The sequence below is a fragment of the Nicotiana sylvestris genome, chromosome 3, assembly GCF_000393655.2.
Source record: "Nicotiana sylvestris chromosome 3, ASM39365v2, whole genome shotgun sequence".
In the NCBI taxonomy this organism is placed as follows: Eukaryota; Viridiplantae; Streptophyta; class Magnoliopsida; order Solanales; family Solanaceae; genus Nicotiana; species Nicotiana sylvestris.
This window is the reverse complement of record NC_091059.1, coordinates 87015563-87035145: the sequence shown is the minus strand read 5'-3', so window position 1 is coordinate 87035145 and position 19583 is coordinate 87015563. Positions and strand designations below refer to the sequence as shown.

The following is a 19583-nucleotide window of genomic DNA, read 5'->3' as shown; positions in this document are numbered from 1 at the left end:
CAATATAATCCTACTAGGATTCACGAAGAAGAAGTTCACATTTTGGCAAAATTTTGGGTTGCCAATAAATGAAGAAAAGAATCAAAGTAAAGGAGGAGGAAAAGGTGGAAAAAAGAGAAGAAATCAAAGGCCTTAGAGAAAAGGGAATAGTTGTATGGACATTTGGAGATGAGGTGGTTACATCAAATGAAGATGACATTATTTTATTATCTTTAGTTTCTCCCTCATTTCTTGTGTGTTTAAGGGTGAGTGGCTCAAGATGTTGCAAATGAAGAAAGAAAACTCCAATTGGATATTTGGAAGAATATCCAAAATAGTTAAAGACTCTTATCACAAATGTATTTGTAGCCATTCAATTCTTTCTATCCTCTTACTTTCTTTCACGCGCATATCTAACTTCTTTGGGCACGTAGCTACAACTACACATGCAACTTGCTTTTCTTTTAAATTTGAATGTAAAAGATATATATGTGTTCTGTTTAGATAAAAGATACTACTAATTTGTATTTGATCTCTTGGTGTTTCCTAACTATGCTTTTAGTTGGGGCCTGGGGGGTAATGGAAGAATCGAAATGAAAATGGAGGGATAGAATGTCATTTTCCTCATCTCGTGAGAAAGTAGACAAGAATATGAAAAGTAGGACTGGATACTCATAGAAACCAGAAAAGAAGAGAAAAGCCTAACTTTTTCACTTCCATTCCAGCTAAACATACTGTTCTCAACATCTTGAATACCCCCCCCCCCCCAAAAAAAAAAAAAAAGAAATCTTCAATACTTCACCTTGAGAAATGTCTTATTTAGGTTCTCTCCCCTTTTACACTGACCTTCCAAGAACCAAAAACAGCAACTAAATACAGTGATTGTTGCAAAACACAAAGCAGATGAACAATTTCATCCAAAACCAGTAAACTACTACAACGTACGCTTGCTCCCAAATCTGAAAGAGTTTCTGCTATTCATGAAAACAATCTCTGCTGTTCATGGAAGATAGAGATCGAGTATTTAGATCAATGTCTTCCAAAGTTTTGAAATAGAAATCATTTAGAATCTGAAAAATCATAACTTGAAAACGAAGAGAAAAAAGGAATTCGCAGACAGCAGAAAGTGATTCAACCCATTTATAACTCAAGTTAAACCTTGTAGCAACGATATTTCCTCCATTTTCTTTTATAAGACGGGATTTGAGGGAACATAATTAAAGATTCTAGTTTGCTTATATATTGTATTTGTACGTGAAAGATTCATTTAAGTAATAGTTAAAAAGTTAATTTGATGCAGAAAACACTTCATCAAAGTTGTAAAGTTTATTTGATAAGCTTAAATCTTTTAAAGTTGTGAAAATTGTATAGAGAAGTAATGGGTATCAGACATTTCGAAGTATCCCAAAATGTACATAATGTCGTGAAATAAAAAGGAGGGAGCAATACATAACCAGAACAATCAAAAATGAATTTAATTCTCATGAATAACTAATCCTTATTTCTCTCATTGCATATGCTTTATCAAGTATAATTTTGCTCCAGTAGTTACGAAGACCGATAAAAAATCAAACAAAATATATACAAGCTACAGGCTGCTGGTAACATGTCTAGCTACAAATAAAACAATAGGTATTTCACAATCTCCCTGCAATCGTATCTGAAAGCTTGAAAAAAGAAATATTTAACATGTTATCGGGTGCAAGGCAAGGAGATAATTCGATTCAACTTCTCTTTTTAAGGTTCCATCCACCAACAGGGCTAGTCCAAAAGGATAATCATCAAGCATTACAGCTCTCCACATTTTATGGGCCAAAATGTAAGTTCCCAACTTTCTTACCTGAAGATAACAAATTAACAATAAACCTAAGTTTATGTAATAGATCTGTCTAGCAAAAACATCGTTGTCAAATCTCAGTTTCCACTTTCCTCTGTAGCACAAGTAAAAGGTAAACCGAATTCACATTTACAAAGTGCGCTAGCTAATAGGATACGAACTAAACCTCAACACTCACCTCTTTGTTTTATCAAGCACTTCAATATATCTTTTTGGGACACCATACTGCTCAACAAGATATCTTGCAAGATCATCAATAACACCTCCTTGAACCAAAACTTCCTGTCCTTTCTTACCTAAAATTATAGAAGAATTTACATATGGATGATATATCTGCCCTTAAAGTGAACAAAGTGACAACCAAGTTCATACGCAAACATAGCAAATCAGTAAACATAGATAGACCAAAAGTATCACGTCAGCAAGTGAAAATAACCTACAAAGCCAGGTGCATAATATTTTTTAGATAAGGAAAGCCAGGTGCATAATATAAGTGAATCAAACAATCATCATGCATCAATACCAAATCAGTTGCGATCAACCATATCAATCCTTTATATCCATCCTGCTCTATTCAGGTGCTTTTCATTCCAATATTAAATAATTCACCTTTGAGGCACATTAGGAATACTCACTCATTCCTACCAATACCCACTTGATTAAATGGATTACAGAAATTGCTATGGGCCTACGGCATGTCTTTCACTTAACCAGAGCATAGTAATAAACTCCACATGAGGAAAAATAAATAAAAATTATTGAATTAAGAAGCCCTAGTATTTAGACAAATTGATAAATAGTACCCAACTCCTTCAGATCAAGCTATTTCCATCAGTTTACCATGGAAATGGTCTAGTAATTAAGCAAGACTACTAAACATGGTTTATATACCCCCAGACACAGTGAAACACAGTAAGAGCTATTCTGTTTGCTTTTCATTCTTTCTTTCTTTTTTTAATTTTATTTTAATGGAACTATCTCTAGCGTCAATGCTCTAAATGTCCAACTGCAAGTAACTATAACAATTCTCAACTACTAGATATCCTCCTAACCTGGATAAAAGATATCATCCTCCTAAGGTCTTAAAAGAAACAGTACCACATTAATCTCTTTTCACCATGAGAATGTAAGTGAGCAGTTAATAGACAACACTTGAGGGAGGATTAAAGGATAGAATGCTGTGAAGGCTCATTGTCAGAAATCAAACGAGAGACACGATGCAGCTTTTTATAGTTTTCAAAAAGCCACTCTAAGAAGTGCAGGTTCCCATGGGTTCAAGACCAAAACTGAAGAGCTGAGCAGAAAATAAGCAATACAAGCCACACCATGAGATTCATAGATGACTATAAAGATATATTGCCAATGACACTGTAAAGTATAAACCAACAGAACACAAAGAGGACATCACAAACCAAAGTTTGAGAGCCACCATATAATAATTACTAAATAATCTAAAAGAAGGGTCATACACAGCTGTCAAAGTGTCAAAACAGACCTGGAAGTTCTGCCACAGTAGTGCTACAGGCAAACTTCTTCTGCAACTCTGAAGCCAAAGCCTCTGCATCCAACAGAAATGATTCAATTCCAGAAAGTTTAGTCATTTTTTTGTTTCCTTGCCTCCGTTCTGTCATTATCTGGATGGGTTTCAAGGCACCTTTGCGAACAGCTGTATCGTTACCTCGAGTCACGCAATGATGGGCTTGCATCCTACCTATGAAAGTTTGTCCCAAATCCTTCTTATGAATTTCTGTTGGATAAGTCGTTCCCTTTTTTATGGCTCCCTTAAATAAAGCATCACATAGAATTGCATCCAACGTCACAATGGACTTATTTGATGGCTTGACAAGATTTTCTTTCTCAACGTACTGGAACACTATTTCAGAGGCTTCAGATGCAGTGAAAAGTCTTCTGGTGTCAGCACCAACAGAAGCAAAAATAGGATTTACATGCACGCTTGGTTTATAAATTTCAGAAACTTCCAGTGTCTTCTGCAGCTGTTCTTCATTAGAAGCATGATTTATTGAGGGCCCAGTGTCGTCCACTTTTTTCTTTTCTGGCTTGAAGGACAAGTAGTCTGGATGCTTTTGATTAACAGAAACAAGAATCACCTCTTTCTTATGCTTATCTTCTTTCAGTGAGATCTGCACATGCCAATGTATTGGTAAGTTTGGAGAAACAATTAGATAATGTGAAACGCCAGATAAAATCAGAAGATATCTGGATGCCAAACGCACCGGAACAAGAAATGGGGGCACATTTTGCCATGAAGCCACGAAATAAAAGAGACCAAAGCAAATTTCTCGAACACTTATTGACAAGATAAAGAACTTAGGCCTGAGAACTAGCTTTGGGGTTAAAAATAAAGAGGATATAAAACTCACATCTGGCATACATGCAAGCAAACCTTCACAAGACATGTGCTATATGAAAAAAGCAAAATGCAGAAATAGCATCAACAATGAAGGTATACGCAAATGCAAAATACAGGACAGAACACTACTCATATAGTATTGCACCACCTCATCTTACACGCATGTTCTGGCTATGGTTGTAACATTTTTTTCCACAGAAATTTTTAAACAATCTCTTGCCTACTGGCTGTTGTTACGGGACTACATCAATATGTTGCACCTGCCGCCATCAAAGATAAGCTGAAAGTTCTGACTAACAGCTTTTTTCGAACCCTCCCAACTTAAGTAGGAAAAGAGGAGGATAGAGGTTGCTACAGATACTTGCCAGTTTCAGCACCAGAACAATCCTACCTACCACTTATAATTCTTTGCTTTTGACGAGAAGTTAAACAGAAGAGCAGCTAACCATGAAGAGTACTACTACACGCAGTCATCAATGTCATGTGAAGTGCCAATATCAGTGTTAAACTTAGCTAAGCATGAAGAACACAGTATATATAAGTGTGTGTATCCAAATATATGGCCTACAAGATAGAAATCTCTCTGCATCTCTTATGATGCATAAAGATAGCAGTCTAAATGACTTCACATCTGAATCATCCATAACGCAATAGCAAATTTTCAGCTACATCCAACAGTTTAATGTTCAAAAAATCAAATTCCATCTTTCATATCAAATGTCGGAACTACCAATCCGCCAGAGGCTTTAGCCTGTAGCCACTTGGATAATTTCTTGTGAGATGACTTCTTTATGTCGAGTGTTATGCCTGGAGGCCTGCAAGGTAGCACGTGATTTGACCTACACCAGCGCAATGAAGCCATTAATAAGTGGCTAAGCAAGGAATAGAACAAGTCAAATATAGTTGCACTCCAACATCTAGAGAAGTTAAAGAGTGAAAGTCAAGAAGAGGAGGTATTAATTTATCAGATCACCTTCATCTTCAGGACAACAGCCATGAAAAGGGAATATTGCCTAGTGCATGTACGGGTAGCTTTTCTCTAACTTGTTTTGTCTCAAGATGAAGATCATTTGTACTGAAATACGTCTAGAGTTCAATTACATAGCTGCCTCGCAAATTCTAGGGGTGTTAGATCTGCTTCTTCTGCACTAGTAATACTCCCTCTCTTTCATTTTATGTGGCATTGTTGAACCGGCACAGAGTTTAAGAAAGAGAGAAAGATTTTTGGAACTTGTGGTGTTAAAACATGCCATGACACTGTAGTGGATGTAAAAGCATGTCATTAAGTGTAAAATTGAAAGTTGTTAAATTGTTCCCAAATGCATAAAGGTGTCATTCTTTTTGAAACAGAAAAAAAAAAAAAAAAAAAAGTGTGTCACATAAAATGGAACAAAGGGAGTACTCAACTTAAGCCTTATTTAAAATACCGTTTACAAGTTCTAGTGGTGTTATCACTTATCTCCACTTTTTCTGCATATGCTTACTTTGATATAACATCTGGCATACGGTTAAATGCTTAGTTAAATACACCTAGGAGTAGTAATCATTTCTTGTAGTGACTGAAAAAACAATCTGCATCAAACATGAACCTCTTATCCTCTCCATTAACAAGAATACTAGAAATAACAATGCAAAATAAACTATGTATAAAAGAGCCTTTAAAATTCATGCTCAAAAATTCCAAAAAACGGTTAGTGCCAGATGGGAAAAATAAAGTGCACTACTCTTAGTTCACCATCTGAAATTGTGTGCACAAAAGTCGATTTTCTTTTTCTTTTATTTTTATTATGATCAAAAAAATTCAGTATCAGACATGTAGATTTCGATGAGTTTGGTACCCGTCGTACCATAATGTACTTCCAGGGATGGGCAGATCTTTTTCCTTAATTGTCGTATGTAATGCTTGAAGAAGGCACTTGTCCAAGAGTGCATCTACCTCTTCAACAGACAAGGGATGTTGTCCCTCATTATTTGATTCATTTACAGGAGTTTCTGCAATCTTCAACTCGCCTAGATCATTGATAAGCTGCACACTAACTTCATCTGATCCATCACTCTGTGTGGTACAAGGATGACCAACACCTGATGAAGTAACATCAGGATCAATCACTTCTCCGGTGTCTTCATTGTTAGTCACATTTCCTGGCTCAACTGACGGATCAACTTCACTTGAATCAGATGCCCTACTACTCAATGATAGAGCAGGATCTTCAAACACGACGTCTTCTAGAAAACCAGCATTTGGTACATGACAATTTTCAGCGGCTTCCCTGGAAAAATATCCAGAAAAAGGTGACCTCTAGAAGTTGTACGGACTAAAACTAACAACATTAACTTTCTTAGTTCATACCAAAGGGTGTCTCGATAGTAATGACATATTTTTAAAGCCTTTCCACGTAGACCAGCTTTTATAGCCTCTGTGCTACTCATGGTAGTTGTTCCCACCTGATGAAAAGAAATCAGTATCCTTCAAATTGATAATATATCTAAATTAAGAGAAAAAACCCGGAAGGTCTCATAAGCTTACAGCTATTGCGGCAGGGTTTCCAGGAACCTTTACTGCCCATGGCTCCCCAGCAGAAAATGATGGAAACCCTTCAGGAGGTATACTGATGCCGGGGAACATTAAATCTGCCCCTCCGAGAATAAAATGAGAAACTTCACCCCCTTTCAGCACAAAAGCAGGCAAAAGTTCTGGGACTTTCCACAGAGCATAAACTGTACTCACCTCATAGAAAGGAGAAAAACAAAAAAGAAAGCATTTTCAATTAAGTAGGATGGTTAATGACTAAATTCTGTCTTGTTAAAAAAAATATCCTTCAAGCAATCAAATCACATAGCTACTGTGTACAAAACATGCCTAAAAAGCCTTCCTACTTAAAATATTTACAAATGTCAATATTTTATTCCTTTGTTGTTACTGATACACTGTCTCTTTCCTTCTTGTGCCGAGGGTCTACCGGAAACAGCCTCTCTACTCCTCTGGAGTAGGGGTAAAGTCTGCGTACACACTACCCTCCCCAGACCCCACCTGTGGGATCTTGCTGGGCTGTTGTTGTTTGTAATCACCAGCCGGGGTCTATCGGAAACAGTCTCTCTACCTCCACAAGGAAGGGGTAAGGTCTGCATACACATTACCCTCCCCAGACCACGCTGCTTATGGGATTACACTGGGTTTGTTGTTGTTGTAATCACCAGCAAGTTATAAGCAGTCAATATACTCCAACAGGAAGATTATCAAAACATTGCTTCATAAAATTAAAATCAAAAAGTGAAAAATCAAAACACTCTCCCTCAGCCAATAAAGCAAACACCACTGAGTAGTATTTACTGATCAACTCAATCAATAAACTAAGACTCAAACCAAAATGGTTAGGGTCTGCTATGAAAGTCAACTCTATTCTGGCTCATTTCAATCCAATCCTAAAAAAAATTGACTTTTAAGAAATACTACAGTTTCTCTAAAAGTAAAGATTCTCTAAATCTATAACCAAAACACAAAAAACTTTCTGATCTCGCCAAAAAGACTCTTGGCAAACACCGAACCAAATTAAAATTGCAACAATTATTAATTCACCAGTAGTTGGTAAATCATCTATATGAATCTTTTGCTTCCATTGTGTCGTGTTATTAGCTAAGTCTGCATTATTTTTAATCATCATATTATCGTGTCTAAAGACCTGTGCATATAAAGGTACATGAGACATGTCATACTATCTCAGACGACCTTTGCCTTCGCCAATTCATCCTCTATCTACTCTACAATACTATGACTATCTGCCATAAAAAAAATTGAAAGTAAGATGGTACGCACCTGTAGGGAATATATCACGACCTCGCCCATCTACGTCAAAAAACATTGGGCAATCACCCTCCAAACCATATACGAGTACTCGATTTGGATATTTCGAAACATTTAACTCCGCCTGCGTGATCCCATCAATGCAGAAACACAAAATTTTGATTATTCCATGAATTACAATAAGTGATAGTAGTACTTTGTTCAATGCAATACAATCAAAATTAAATGAAAAAGGAAAATGCAATCCAGAAAAGTTAAAAATTAGCAATAATGTTGATATATTCAATCCAACAATTGAAGAAAGGGAAAAGGTACCTTGGGAGGAAGTAAAAGGTCGAGAAAGGCATCAGTGGAATTAGGGAAACGGTCTCTGATAGTGCGACGGATCTTCTTACGGTCGGCGCCGGAAAGTCGCTGGTGAGACTTGGCGTCCACTGCCTTCTTGAACATTTTTCTCCTACTACTACTCTTCTTTTGCGATAAACTATAGAAGAGAGAAACGAAGGTTCTAGACTAAACGAAGGTTCTTCTGGCCGTATGCTTAAGTTGAGCACCTGCTCTTTGCCTTTGCCCTTCGCGGCTTTGCCACATTTTTCCTTAAATTCTTCTTTTTATTCCCTAATAATACACGTTGGTTAGATTGATTGTGTGGCGAGTTATGCAAAAATTAGTAAATATTATAATAACACTATCTATGAACGTGATGGTTTAAACATTTAAATTATTTAAAAATCGGAAAATATCATTACATTAGCATAATACGTGAATTTAAAATGTACACAAATGATTAATTTAGTCATGTTAGTTAGATAATTATATAGTATAGTTTAAAAGTATTTAATGTGATGGTATCTTACCAAACACTTTTTTGTAGATGATGTTTTTTATATGTTTCCTTCTAATGCTTTGGTTGCTCTGCCATAACCAGAACTCTTATTATCGATATTGATATTCCTCTTGAAGGTGCAACATATAGTTGTTCGTGCAAGAAAATATATTGCGATAAACATAGTCCAATATTTAGGATGTTTGTCCTTATGCTTTATTTGTTATAATTGCAAAACATAAACATACCGAAAATTATTTTCACACAAACATACCAAAAATTTAAAAGGATATTCTTTAGTTTCGGAAGACGAAAGTTGAATTCGGGGATAAAAATATACTTAGAAGCACATTGACCAGTATCATAAATTTTTACATGTATAACGTTATTCTCAAAACTTCTATATATTATATATGTGCTATTACATAAGTTATTCGGTGTATCTAAGTTTTTCAGCATTATAATGGGCATAGTTTTCTTCAAAATCAATCTATATGCATGGAAGATCAATTTTAACTTAGTCTATCATATATACGGTGGCATCAACATATGTAAAAAAAAGCTTGACAACAAACCTATGTGGTAGAAGACCTTTTGGTATTAAAATATTTAAGTATTCTTCTTTATAGTAATTGTTGGTATCATCTTCTGCTGAGTCAAAACTGAAAAATATTTTATTTTTACCATATAAATTCGCAATCAACCTTTTATTTAGTTAATCAACATATTCATTTCTGCTAGCCAAGATAGCTTTTTAATTTATATCATGAAATATGCACAAATTGCATTTTAATCTAATGATAGAACTATTTTTCTTATTACATGTACTACTATTACCATTGGGATTGATAATTAAGTGTTCTGAAAGAACTAAATTATCTTTTATTAGATGCTCTTCTTTGTTTCTGACACGAAGTAAGAAGTCATTGAATATTGATCTGTTCTTACTTTATATTTCTTGTCAGTTGAATCTTTTTCATTTGAGATCATACGTATAATTTTGGCAAGCTAGTTTTTATAGTCTCTGCTTTCGTCGATTTTGGAACTATTGGTAGTACTTGACAGAAATCATCTTCCAAACCATTAATTTTTCACCAAATGTTCATTGATATTTAATATATCTCCAGAACTTCTGGCGATTGTTTCAATCATTTGACACTTAGTCATAAACGCTTCATCCCATATTATCAATTTTGCTTTCCTAACAAACTTAGCACTATTGGTCTGCTTTGATATATTTATGATGGTTATTTCAGTTGTTTGCAGAGGTACATCAAATCTAAAGTGAGCGGACTCATAATAAAATCATTGATGGTACACCATTTGTTATTATTGCTAACAGTATTTATTTGACATTTGCAAATAATGCATGATATAAAAATATTATTTCGATTCCACGGGAGGCATCTACAAAGGATAATCCTGGTATGCCAGAGTCGACTCTTTATAATATAGTCTAGAAAGATTGTTCTTGTTCAGCATTTAGCTTTGGTTATGCGTCAACAGACACTTGTATGGCCGTTTGATTCTTAATACTATAATAATATTTTTTTACTTTCTATTCTAATTTTTTTAATCTCTAACTCTATTTTTATGGAATAAATTTATGTACAATTAAATTGGATTCTCATGCTAAATAATTAATTGAAAGATTTCATTATGGTGTTGACCCTAGGTTTGCTAGCTTCCTTTCCGGTCTCCCTCAACCTTTTTTAAAAGGTTAAATTCATCAAGCACTGCTTGGTCTTAGCACAAAAACTAATTTATTTTAGTTTGATTCAAATTCTTAATATTAGTTCATCTCTTTTTTAAAAAATAAAAATAAATTCCATCATCTCGATGGTGGAGTTACGTCGAACTCCAACCTCTATATTTCAAAAACTTTGATTACACGGAAGATGACATACACTTTGCCTCAATGACATATTGTAGATTGGTAACCACCAATCTAATGTGCACTTGTATATAAGAAATTGATAAAAATCTTATGGACTCCTCTCTACCACTTGATATGTCTATATTCTCAATAATGACAACACATACAAATATTAACTTATCTTTTGTTTTGAAGATTTAATCTTAATTGTAATTTTATTCACCATAAAATTTGTTTTCAAATAGTAAAAAGATCGATATGATATTTCACTTTTAGATTTTTATGGTCGCAGAATCATTAGTGGTATTGACTCTTACCAACTATTTTTCTTTCTCTTTCTCACATATTTAGGGCTCGTTTGGTACGAGGGATAAGGGATAATTAATTCCGGGATTAAATTTGAGATAAATTTATTTCGCGTTTGGTTGGAATAAAATCGTGATATAACTAATCTCGGGATTAATTATCTCAGGATTGTAGTATTTTTTTATCCACATGGGAGGGTAGGATAATTAATCCCGGATAATTAATCATGGGATAACTTATTTCCCAACCAAACGACCCCTTATATTCTTAAATATTTCTTAGTTGTTGTTTAATAATTGGGTATATTTTTCAATATTACACAAAAAATTGATAAAAAATTATATTGTTTGAGTAGGAAAACAATTTAAATATAATATAAAAATATATTATGGAATTGTTTTCCCTCAATTTGCATACTATTTAATATTACTTTTATTTTTTCTTGATATTGGCTATTATGGAGATTCTTATGAAATTGATTTGTTAAACCTTCTTACACCTTTTTAATAAGAATTTAATAGAATTTTTTTATTAATTTTAAAATATTAAATATTAAAAAAAAAGTAAAATAGAAGGTCTTGTAGTCTAAAAAACAGGTTATTTTAGTTATATTCTTTTGGCCCTATGAGTTCTTCTATTTAATATTTTAAGACTATTTTGGTCTATCAATATTGTATTCGTACTTTTATAATAATATAGGCTCTCCTTTTTCTAAATGATTGGACAATATAATACATTCTCAAATTAGATTAGGAATAGGACATTATAATACGTTTTCAAGTTAAATTAGTAATAGAAAATTTTAAGAAGTATACCCTAAAAAGAATAGGATTACATAACTAAAAATATGTCTTTATCACAAAAGTAAGTATACTAATAGAAAACCTAACGTGTTCCTAAAGGTATTAGGTTTACATGCTAACATCTAGTATTATATGTCTATGCTCGAAATTAATTATACTAATAGGATTCCTAAAGGTAATTATGTAGGATTCCTAACTTGTAGTATTATGTCCTAAAACTAATAGGATTACAGCACAATTGTCACGCCCCAAACTTGGGGAGGCGTGGCTGGCATTCGGTGTCGTACTGGCCTGAGCGAACCACTCTGTAACTCTTTTTTTGTCACTATTATGGGCTAACATGGCCATAACTCATAATATATAACTATAAGCGGGAAAATACTGTATCAGTGAACCATCTTTTTTAAAACAAGAATACATATGGGCCGTCAAGGCCTCTGACATACTGTACAAAATGAACCTCTGCCTACAAAGCTTCTAAGATTAATTGATATCAAATGGGACAGGGTATCAGCCTATCTATAAGCCTGTAGCAAAACTCTGACACGATGACTTATAGACTCGGCTGCACTCCGAATGAGGTGGAGTCTTACCGATCCTTCGCTGAATGCTAACCTCGTTTACTATGAGGGTTCGTCAAACTGATTATCTATACCTGCAGGCATGAATGCAACATCCATAACAAAAAGGACGTCAGTACGAAGAATATACAGAGTATGTAAGGCGGAATTGAAACATAACAATAAGTCAACATTAATAAAAACATATAAGAATCAACCTGAATCTTCGAAGTGCCACTGTATATATATATAATGCTTCTATTTGAGATTATTTCTATTATCGATATCGTATGATGCATGACTGCCCAGCTGATCAGTGGTAGCTGTCCAACCGGCTGTAGCTCGGTGGTAAATGCATGACTGCCCAACCGGTGGTAAATAATGATACATAACTGCCCAACCGGTGGTAACTGCCCGACCGGCCGTAGCACGATGGCAAATAAAGATGCATGTCTGCCTAACCGGTCGTAGCACGATGGTAAATGAATATGCATGACTGCCCAACCAGCGGTAAATAATGATACATAATTGTCCAACCGATGGTAACTGCCCGATCGGCCGTAGCACGGTGGTAAATGCATGAAGATACATGTATCACTATATTATAAAATATTAACATTTTTATCAAATACCTTAATAGAGACTTAGGAACATGCTTAGACATGCTTGAATATCATTTTACATGAATGAATAACATAGAAAACCTTAACTGCTAAGAGTAGAACTACTTATGGAATAACATTACGTTTACGTATCGTTACTTGGATCATGCCAAAAGAAAAAATGATTAGCCTTAACATACCCGAACTGATTCTCTTAACAATCCCTCTAACACATGTTAATTGCGATAAAATACGTAACGATGGATCAAAGTAGGAGAGAATCCGTATGATATTCTTGAGAAAGATTGCAACGTACTCCCTTAGAATCGTAAAATTCTGTTGCTATTATGCTAAGAAGTCTCGTATGAATCTCTTGCTGAAGCTATTTACGTTGCTATGAAGATAGATATATCTCTCTTTTATGAATTGATCATAATCTTATAAGACCTTTGTTGAATTTGAGAAGTCTTTTATGGATTTTGTTAAAGCACTCGCGTTGCCCTTTTCATATCTTTGTGAATTTGAGAGCCTTTATGGCTTAGCCAAGAGTCCCTCTCAAGGTGCCACCTAGACCCATAAAATACTTAGTCACCTTAGGCTTAATTAAAGCTTCACACATGCTACCACGTTGGGACTACTTAACCTTATCCAAATTATGCTTAATTAATAACTTAATATCCCACTAAAAATCAATAATTAGCCAACTATCCACATAATTAAGAATTATCTCAAATTATTTAATTACTACTCACTTTTAACACACTTTATATACCTTACTATCATGGTCATGTGGTACCTTGTATGACACTACTCCATAAATACCGGGTATAATAGCCCAGACTGTATTTTATCCCAAATTGACAAACTTTGACGAAACTCACTTGTTTGAAATAGCATAATACTTATAACCTAAAAAATAATCTCATTCTCGAGCTTACGTCGATTAACTTACGATAAAACTTTAGCGTCCGAAAATACGGGATGTAACATCTCATTTCCGAGCTTTCATCAATTTACTTATAACCTCAAAAATAGTCTTGTCCTTGAATTTATGTCAATTATATTATGACAAATCCAACATAGAAAAGTACGGAATGTAGCAGCAATGTCTATAATTTCGGTTATGTCCTTTTATTGTGAGTTATTATGCTTAATATTATAAGGTTATTTTTGTAAACCGACATCGTATTCATATTTTTATAATAATAAAGATTATACAATTATAATATAACTTGTTATACGTTTAAGCAATACATTTGAAAAGGGCTTCTGTATATATACCCGATTTTAGGGTCATAATTGAACCTATAACCATTTTGCAAGAATATTTGTAAGACTACCCAATTTACGATCAACTTCAGACTTATGGGGGTCTGAAGTTTAAGAAAAATTATTTTGAAGTGAAAAAATTACACTTCAGATGCACTTAAGGCCAAATAGGTCTTAAATGTAACCAATGGTTTCATGCACTTAAGGCCAATAAGTCTGAAGTAAAAAATTGCACTTTACATGCACTTAAGGCCAAAAGGTCTGAAGTGCAACACACGTTTTCCTTCACTTAAGGCCAATAAGTCTGAAGTGAAAAATTGCACTTCAGATGCACTTAAAACAAATAGGTTTGAAGTGTAACCAATGGTTTTGTGCACTTAAGGCCAATAAGTCGGAAGTGAAAAGCTTGAAGTGCAAATTTCCCAGAAACAGAAATTTGTTCTTCGAATTATAACAATCCAATATACGATTTAATACCTAAATCTACTCCAAATTAGCTCAAATTTGAAACATAACATCAAAATATCATCAAGAACAAATCTCAATCATAAATTTGTCAAAACAACAATAAAACTAACGAACCCATTTTGCAATTAAGAAGAAGAAGAAGAAGAAACCCTAAGCAATAGTAAAAAATAAAGCGTCATAATAGCTCGCCACTGTAAAATATCATAAGCTACTTTAAAATATATTCACAAACACCGTATAAAATTACTGTCACCCAAGGAAGAAGAAGAAGAAAGAGGAGAAAAAGGCCTGAAGTTGTTTAAAAGTGGGTACACATTATAAAAAAAATGTGGGTATAGGTTAAATGAGGGCGACCAAATAGGGCACTCGTGTAATTTTTACTTTGAAATTGTTTATGTAATGATTAATAATGAATGAATTGTAATGAGATGATTAATAATAAAGTGATCATTTTAAAAGATTTTTTTATATTTTTAAATAGTTTAATCCTTCCATTATTAATTGTCACGACCCGGATTTTCCACCCTCGGGAGTTGTGATGGCGCCTACTGGTGAAATCTAGGCAAGCCAAATTATTCTAATTACTTAACCTTTTCCAGTTTAAACCATTAACAGTGGTGAGTAGATATCATACAAATAGCGGTAATAATTAAGCGGAAGACAAAATCTGATAATTTAACTTAATACAAACTGCGGAAGTCTAAATACAACTCTACCCAGAATTTGGTATCACAATTTCACAGACTGTCTAAGATTAATACAAATAAAGTTTGAATAAAAATACACGAATCTATCTCTGAATAAGTAAAAAAAAATAGAAAAGAAATGATAGATGGAGACGCCAAGGCCCGTGGACGCCTGTAGAACTACCTTGGTTTGCCTGTTAGACTGAAAACAACTACCTCACTGCGGTCCAAATGCTCCGGTACCAGTATCTGCACATAGTGCAGAGTGTAGTATCAGCACAACCGACCCCATGTGCTGGTAAGTGCATAGCCTAACCTCAGCAAAATAGTGACGAGGCTAGGACCAGACTACCAAATAAACATGTGCAATTAAATTATATACAGCGAAAAATAAAAGCAGATATTAATAGTAAAGATGGGAGGGGGGAAGAACATGCTGTGGGGAGTATCAGATAATAACGAATACCAAAGAGGAATGTAAAGGAGCCAAAATCCAATTACTAACAAAGATAAGGAAAACAAATACAAAATCCACTTTCATTTCATATCTTGTTGCATGCGTGCAACCCGATCCCATTTCACATATCTCGTTGTAGGTGTGCAACCCGCTCCCATTTCATATATCTCGTTGCAGGCGTGCAACCCGCTCCCATTTCATAAGTCCCATTGCAGGCGTGCAACACGCTTCTATTTCATATATCTCATTGCAGGCGTGCAACCCGCTCCCATTTCAAATATCTCGTTGCAGGCGTGCAACCCACTCCCATTTCATTTATTTCCGTGGAGGCATGCCACCCAATCCCATTTATAAATCATCATCAATCACAAAGAATCCTGGCAAGGAAATAAGAGTATAACAACAACATCCCGGCAAGGGAAACAATATCGTAAACAATAACATCCCGGCAAGGGAGACAATGTCATAACAATAACATCCCGGCAAGGGAGACAATATCATAAACAATAACATCCCGGCAAGTGAACCAACAATGATAATCAACATATTAAGCATGAATAAATCTCAATGGAGTCACAACAATTACAACACTAGACCCACGGGCATGTTTGACACCGACATATAGATACTCGTCACCATGCCTATACGTTGTACTACACAATTAACACATAGAAAATAAGACACAACTCCTAATCCCTCAAGCTAAGGTTAGACCAGACACTTACCTCGATGCCACGAACACAATTCAAGCCTCAATTACCGCTTTACCTCTTGTTTCCACCACCAACTCGCTTGTATCTAGCGACAAGTTACTTAATTATATCAATAAATGCTAAATGAATCAATTCTAATGCATGAAAATAAGTTTTTCAATATTTTCCCCAAAAAGTCAAAAATCGACCCCGAGCCCATATGGTCAACACCTGAGGCTCGAACCAAAACCCTATTACCCATTCACCCACGAACCCAAATATATAATTTATTTTGAAATCGGACCTCAAATCGAGGTCCAAATCCTCAAAATTTGAAAAAACCGAGGTTCTACCCAAAACACCCAATTTCCCCAATGAAAACCCTTGATTTTGAGTTGAAATCATGTGAAAAGATGTTAAAAATTAATGAAAACGAGTTAGAAATGACTTACAATCGGTTTGGAAGAGTACATGTCCTTGAAAAATCGCCCAAAGGTTTAGGTTTTGAAAAGAGTTGAAAAATGGCTGAAATGCGTCTAAGTTATGATTTAGCAGGTTGCAGATATCGCAATTGTGAACCCTTAAGGAACCTGCAGACATCACAAATGTGAAGGATATGTCGCATTTGCGACACATGGGTCGCATTTGCGACTTCTGGCTTTAACGAAAGACTTCGCATTTGCGAAGGGTACCTCACAAATGAGAGATAAAGCTGGCCTGGGGTTCTTCGCATTTGAGACCAAAACCTCGCATTTGCAAACCCTGCTTTCATCGCATTTGCGATGCCTGATCTTGCAAATGCGAGATGAGAGGCATGCTACAAACCTGCAACACACCAGTAATTCTCCTAAGTCCAATTTCACTCTGTGGCCAATCCAAAACTCACCCGAGCCCTCGGGGCTCCAAACCAAACATGCACACTAACCTAAAAACATCATACGGACTTACTCGTGCAATCAAATCATCAAAATAACATCAACGACTATGAATTAAACCTCAAATTCATGAAATCATTCAAGAACACCAAAATTTCCAATTTCTCAACTTTAAGTCCGTTTTATGCCAAACCAATTCCGATCTTTACCAAATTTTACAAATTCGACCTAATTATTATTTCAAACTTGTACCGGGCTCCGGAACCAAAATACGGGCCTGATACCATCAATTTGAAATACCTTTCATTTCCAAAAACTCTTATATATTTCCAGAAAATAATTTTTTTTAAAAATTCATTTCTCAGACTTGGGACCTCGGAATTCAATTCCGTGCATACTCCCAAGTCCCATATTTTCCTACGGACCCTCCGAGACCGTCAAATCACGGGTCCGGGTCCGTTTACCCAAAATATTGACCGAAGTCAACTTAAATTTATTTTAAATGCAAAATTTATCAGTTTTCACAGATTTTCACTTAATGGCTTTTCGGATATGCGCCCAGACTATGCACGTAAATCGAGGTAGGACAGAAAGAGGTTTTTAAGGCCTCAGAACACAGAATTTATTTCTAAAACAAGCGATGACCTTTTGGGTCATCACATTCTCCACCTCTAAAACAACCGTTCGTCCTCGAACGAACATGAGAAGGAAATACTTGAGTCGGAGAAAAGATGGGGATAACGGCTCCGCATATCGAACTCGGACTCCTAGGTTGGCTGGTCTCTCTACTGAAAATGAATAGAGGGGAAACTCTTCGATCTCAACTAACGAACCTGCCGGTCTAGAATAGCTACCAGCTCCTCCTCATAGGACAAGTCCTTGTCCAACTGGACAGTGCTGAAATCTAACACGTGGGATGGATCGCCATGATATTTTCAAAGAGTGGACACATGAAACATTGGATGCATGGCTGATAAGCTCGGCGGCAACGCAAGTCTATAAGCCACCTCTCCCACTCGATCAAGAATCTCAAACGGGCCAATGAACCTAGGGCTAAGCTTGCCCCTCTTCTCAAATCTCATCACGCCCTTCATGGGCGACGCCCAAAGCAACACCCGCTCGCCGACCATGAATGCCACATCTCGAACCTTACAGTCGGCATAACTCTTTTGCATAGACTGGGCTGTACAAAGCCTATCCTGAATGATCCTGACCTTGTCCAAGCCATTCTGTACTAGATCCGTATCCAACAACCAAGCCTCTCCCGGCTCAAACCATCCAACCGGTGACCGACACTGCCTGCCATATAAAACCTCATAGAGAGCCATCTGGATATTTGACTAGTAGCTGTTGTTGTAGGCAAACTCTGCTAAAGGCAAGAACTGATCCCACGAGCCTCCAAAGTCAATTACACAAGCTCAAAGTATATCCTCCAAAATCTGAATAGTACGCTCGGACTGCCCGTCCGTCTGAGGATGAAATGTTGTGCTCAACTCAACCCGTGTGCCCAACTCCCACTGAACTGCTCTCCAGAAATGGGAGGTAAACTGTGTACCTTGATCCGAAATGATAGACACATGCACACCATGAAGATGAACAATCTCCTGAATATAGATCTCAGCTAATCTCTCAGAAGAATATGAGACTACTATAGGAATGAAATGTGCCGACTTGGTTAGCCTATCAATAATAACCCACACTGCATCAAACTTCCTCTGAGTCCGTGGGAGTCTAACAACGAAGTCCATAGTGATACGCTCCCACTTCCACTTAGGAATGTCAATCTTCTGAAACAAACCACCAGGTCTCTGATGCTCGTACTTTACTCGCTGACAATTCAAACACTAAGCCACATACGCCACAATATCTTTCTTCATCCTCCCCCACCAATAATGCTACCACAAATCCTAATACATCTTAGCGGCGCCCGGATGAATAGAGTACCGGGAACTATAGGCCTCCTCTAAAATCAACTCTCGAAGTCCATCCACATTAGGCACACAAACTCAACCCTGCAACCTCATGTCACAACCCGAATTTCCCACCCTCGGGGATCGTGATGGCGCCTACTAATGTGATCTAGGCAAGCCAATTATTGAACCATCTACCTTTTTACCAATTTTATTCTCTTTAATAATTACGAAGAATAACATTTAAACAATGGAATTTAACAT

General features: G+C 35.9%; 1 protein-coding gene across 2 annotated transcripts; it reads right to left on the bottom strand.

Annotated features, from left to right (window-relative positions):
- Positions 1-1429: 1429 nt before the first annotated feature.
- LOC104210206 (uncharacterized) lies at positions 1430-8562 on the bottom strand. Of its 2 annotated transcripts, XM_009759041.2 has the most exons (9): positions 8305-8562; positions 8002-8113; positions 6715-6905; positions 6538-6632; positions 6035-6457; positions 4918-5026; positions 3312-3957; positions 1995-2112; positions 1430-1819 (listed from the first exon to the last, which is right to left on the bottom strand). In XM_009759041.2, the coding sequence occupies exons 1-9, from the start codon at positions 8437-8439 to the stop codon at positions 1816-1818; spliced, it is 1833 nt and encodes a 610-aa protein (XP_009757343.1). In that variant the 5' UTR covers positions 8440-8562; the 3' UTR covers positions 1430-1815. The 2 variants fall into 2 exon arrangements, with proteins under 2 accessions (XP_009757343.1, XP_009757344.1); XM_009759042.2 differs by lacking the exon at positions 1430-1819 and having other exon boundaries at positions 1991-2112.
- Positions 8563-19583: the final 11021 nt, after the last annotated feature.

Coding starts and splice junctions, on each gene's coding strand:
- LOC104210206 (XM_009759041.2), bottom strand. CDS start 8,439: ATGTTCAAGAAGGCAGTGGACGCCAAGTCTCACCAGCGACTTTCCGGC. Junction 8,114..8,304: donor ACCTTTTACTTCCTCCCAAG/GTACCTTTTCCC, acceptor GGGATCACGCAG/GCGGAGTTAAATGTTTCGAA. Junction 6,906..8,001: donor TCGTGATATATTCCCTACAG/GTGCGTACCATC, acceptor AGGTGAGTACAG/TTTATGCTCTGTGGAAAGTC.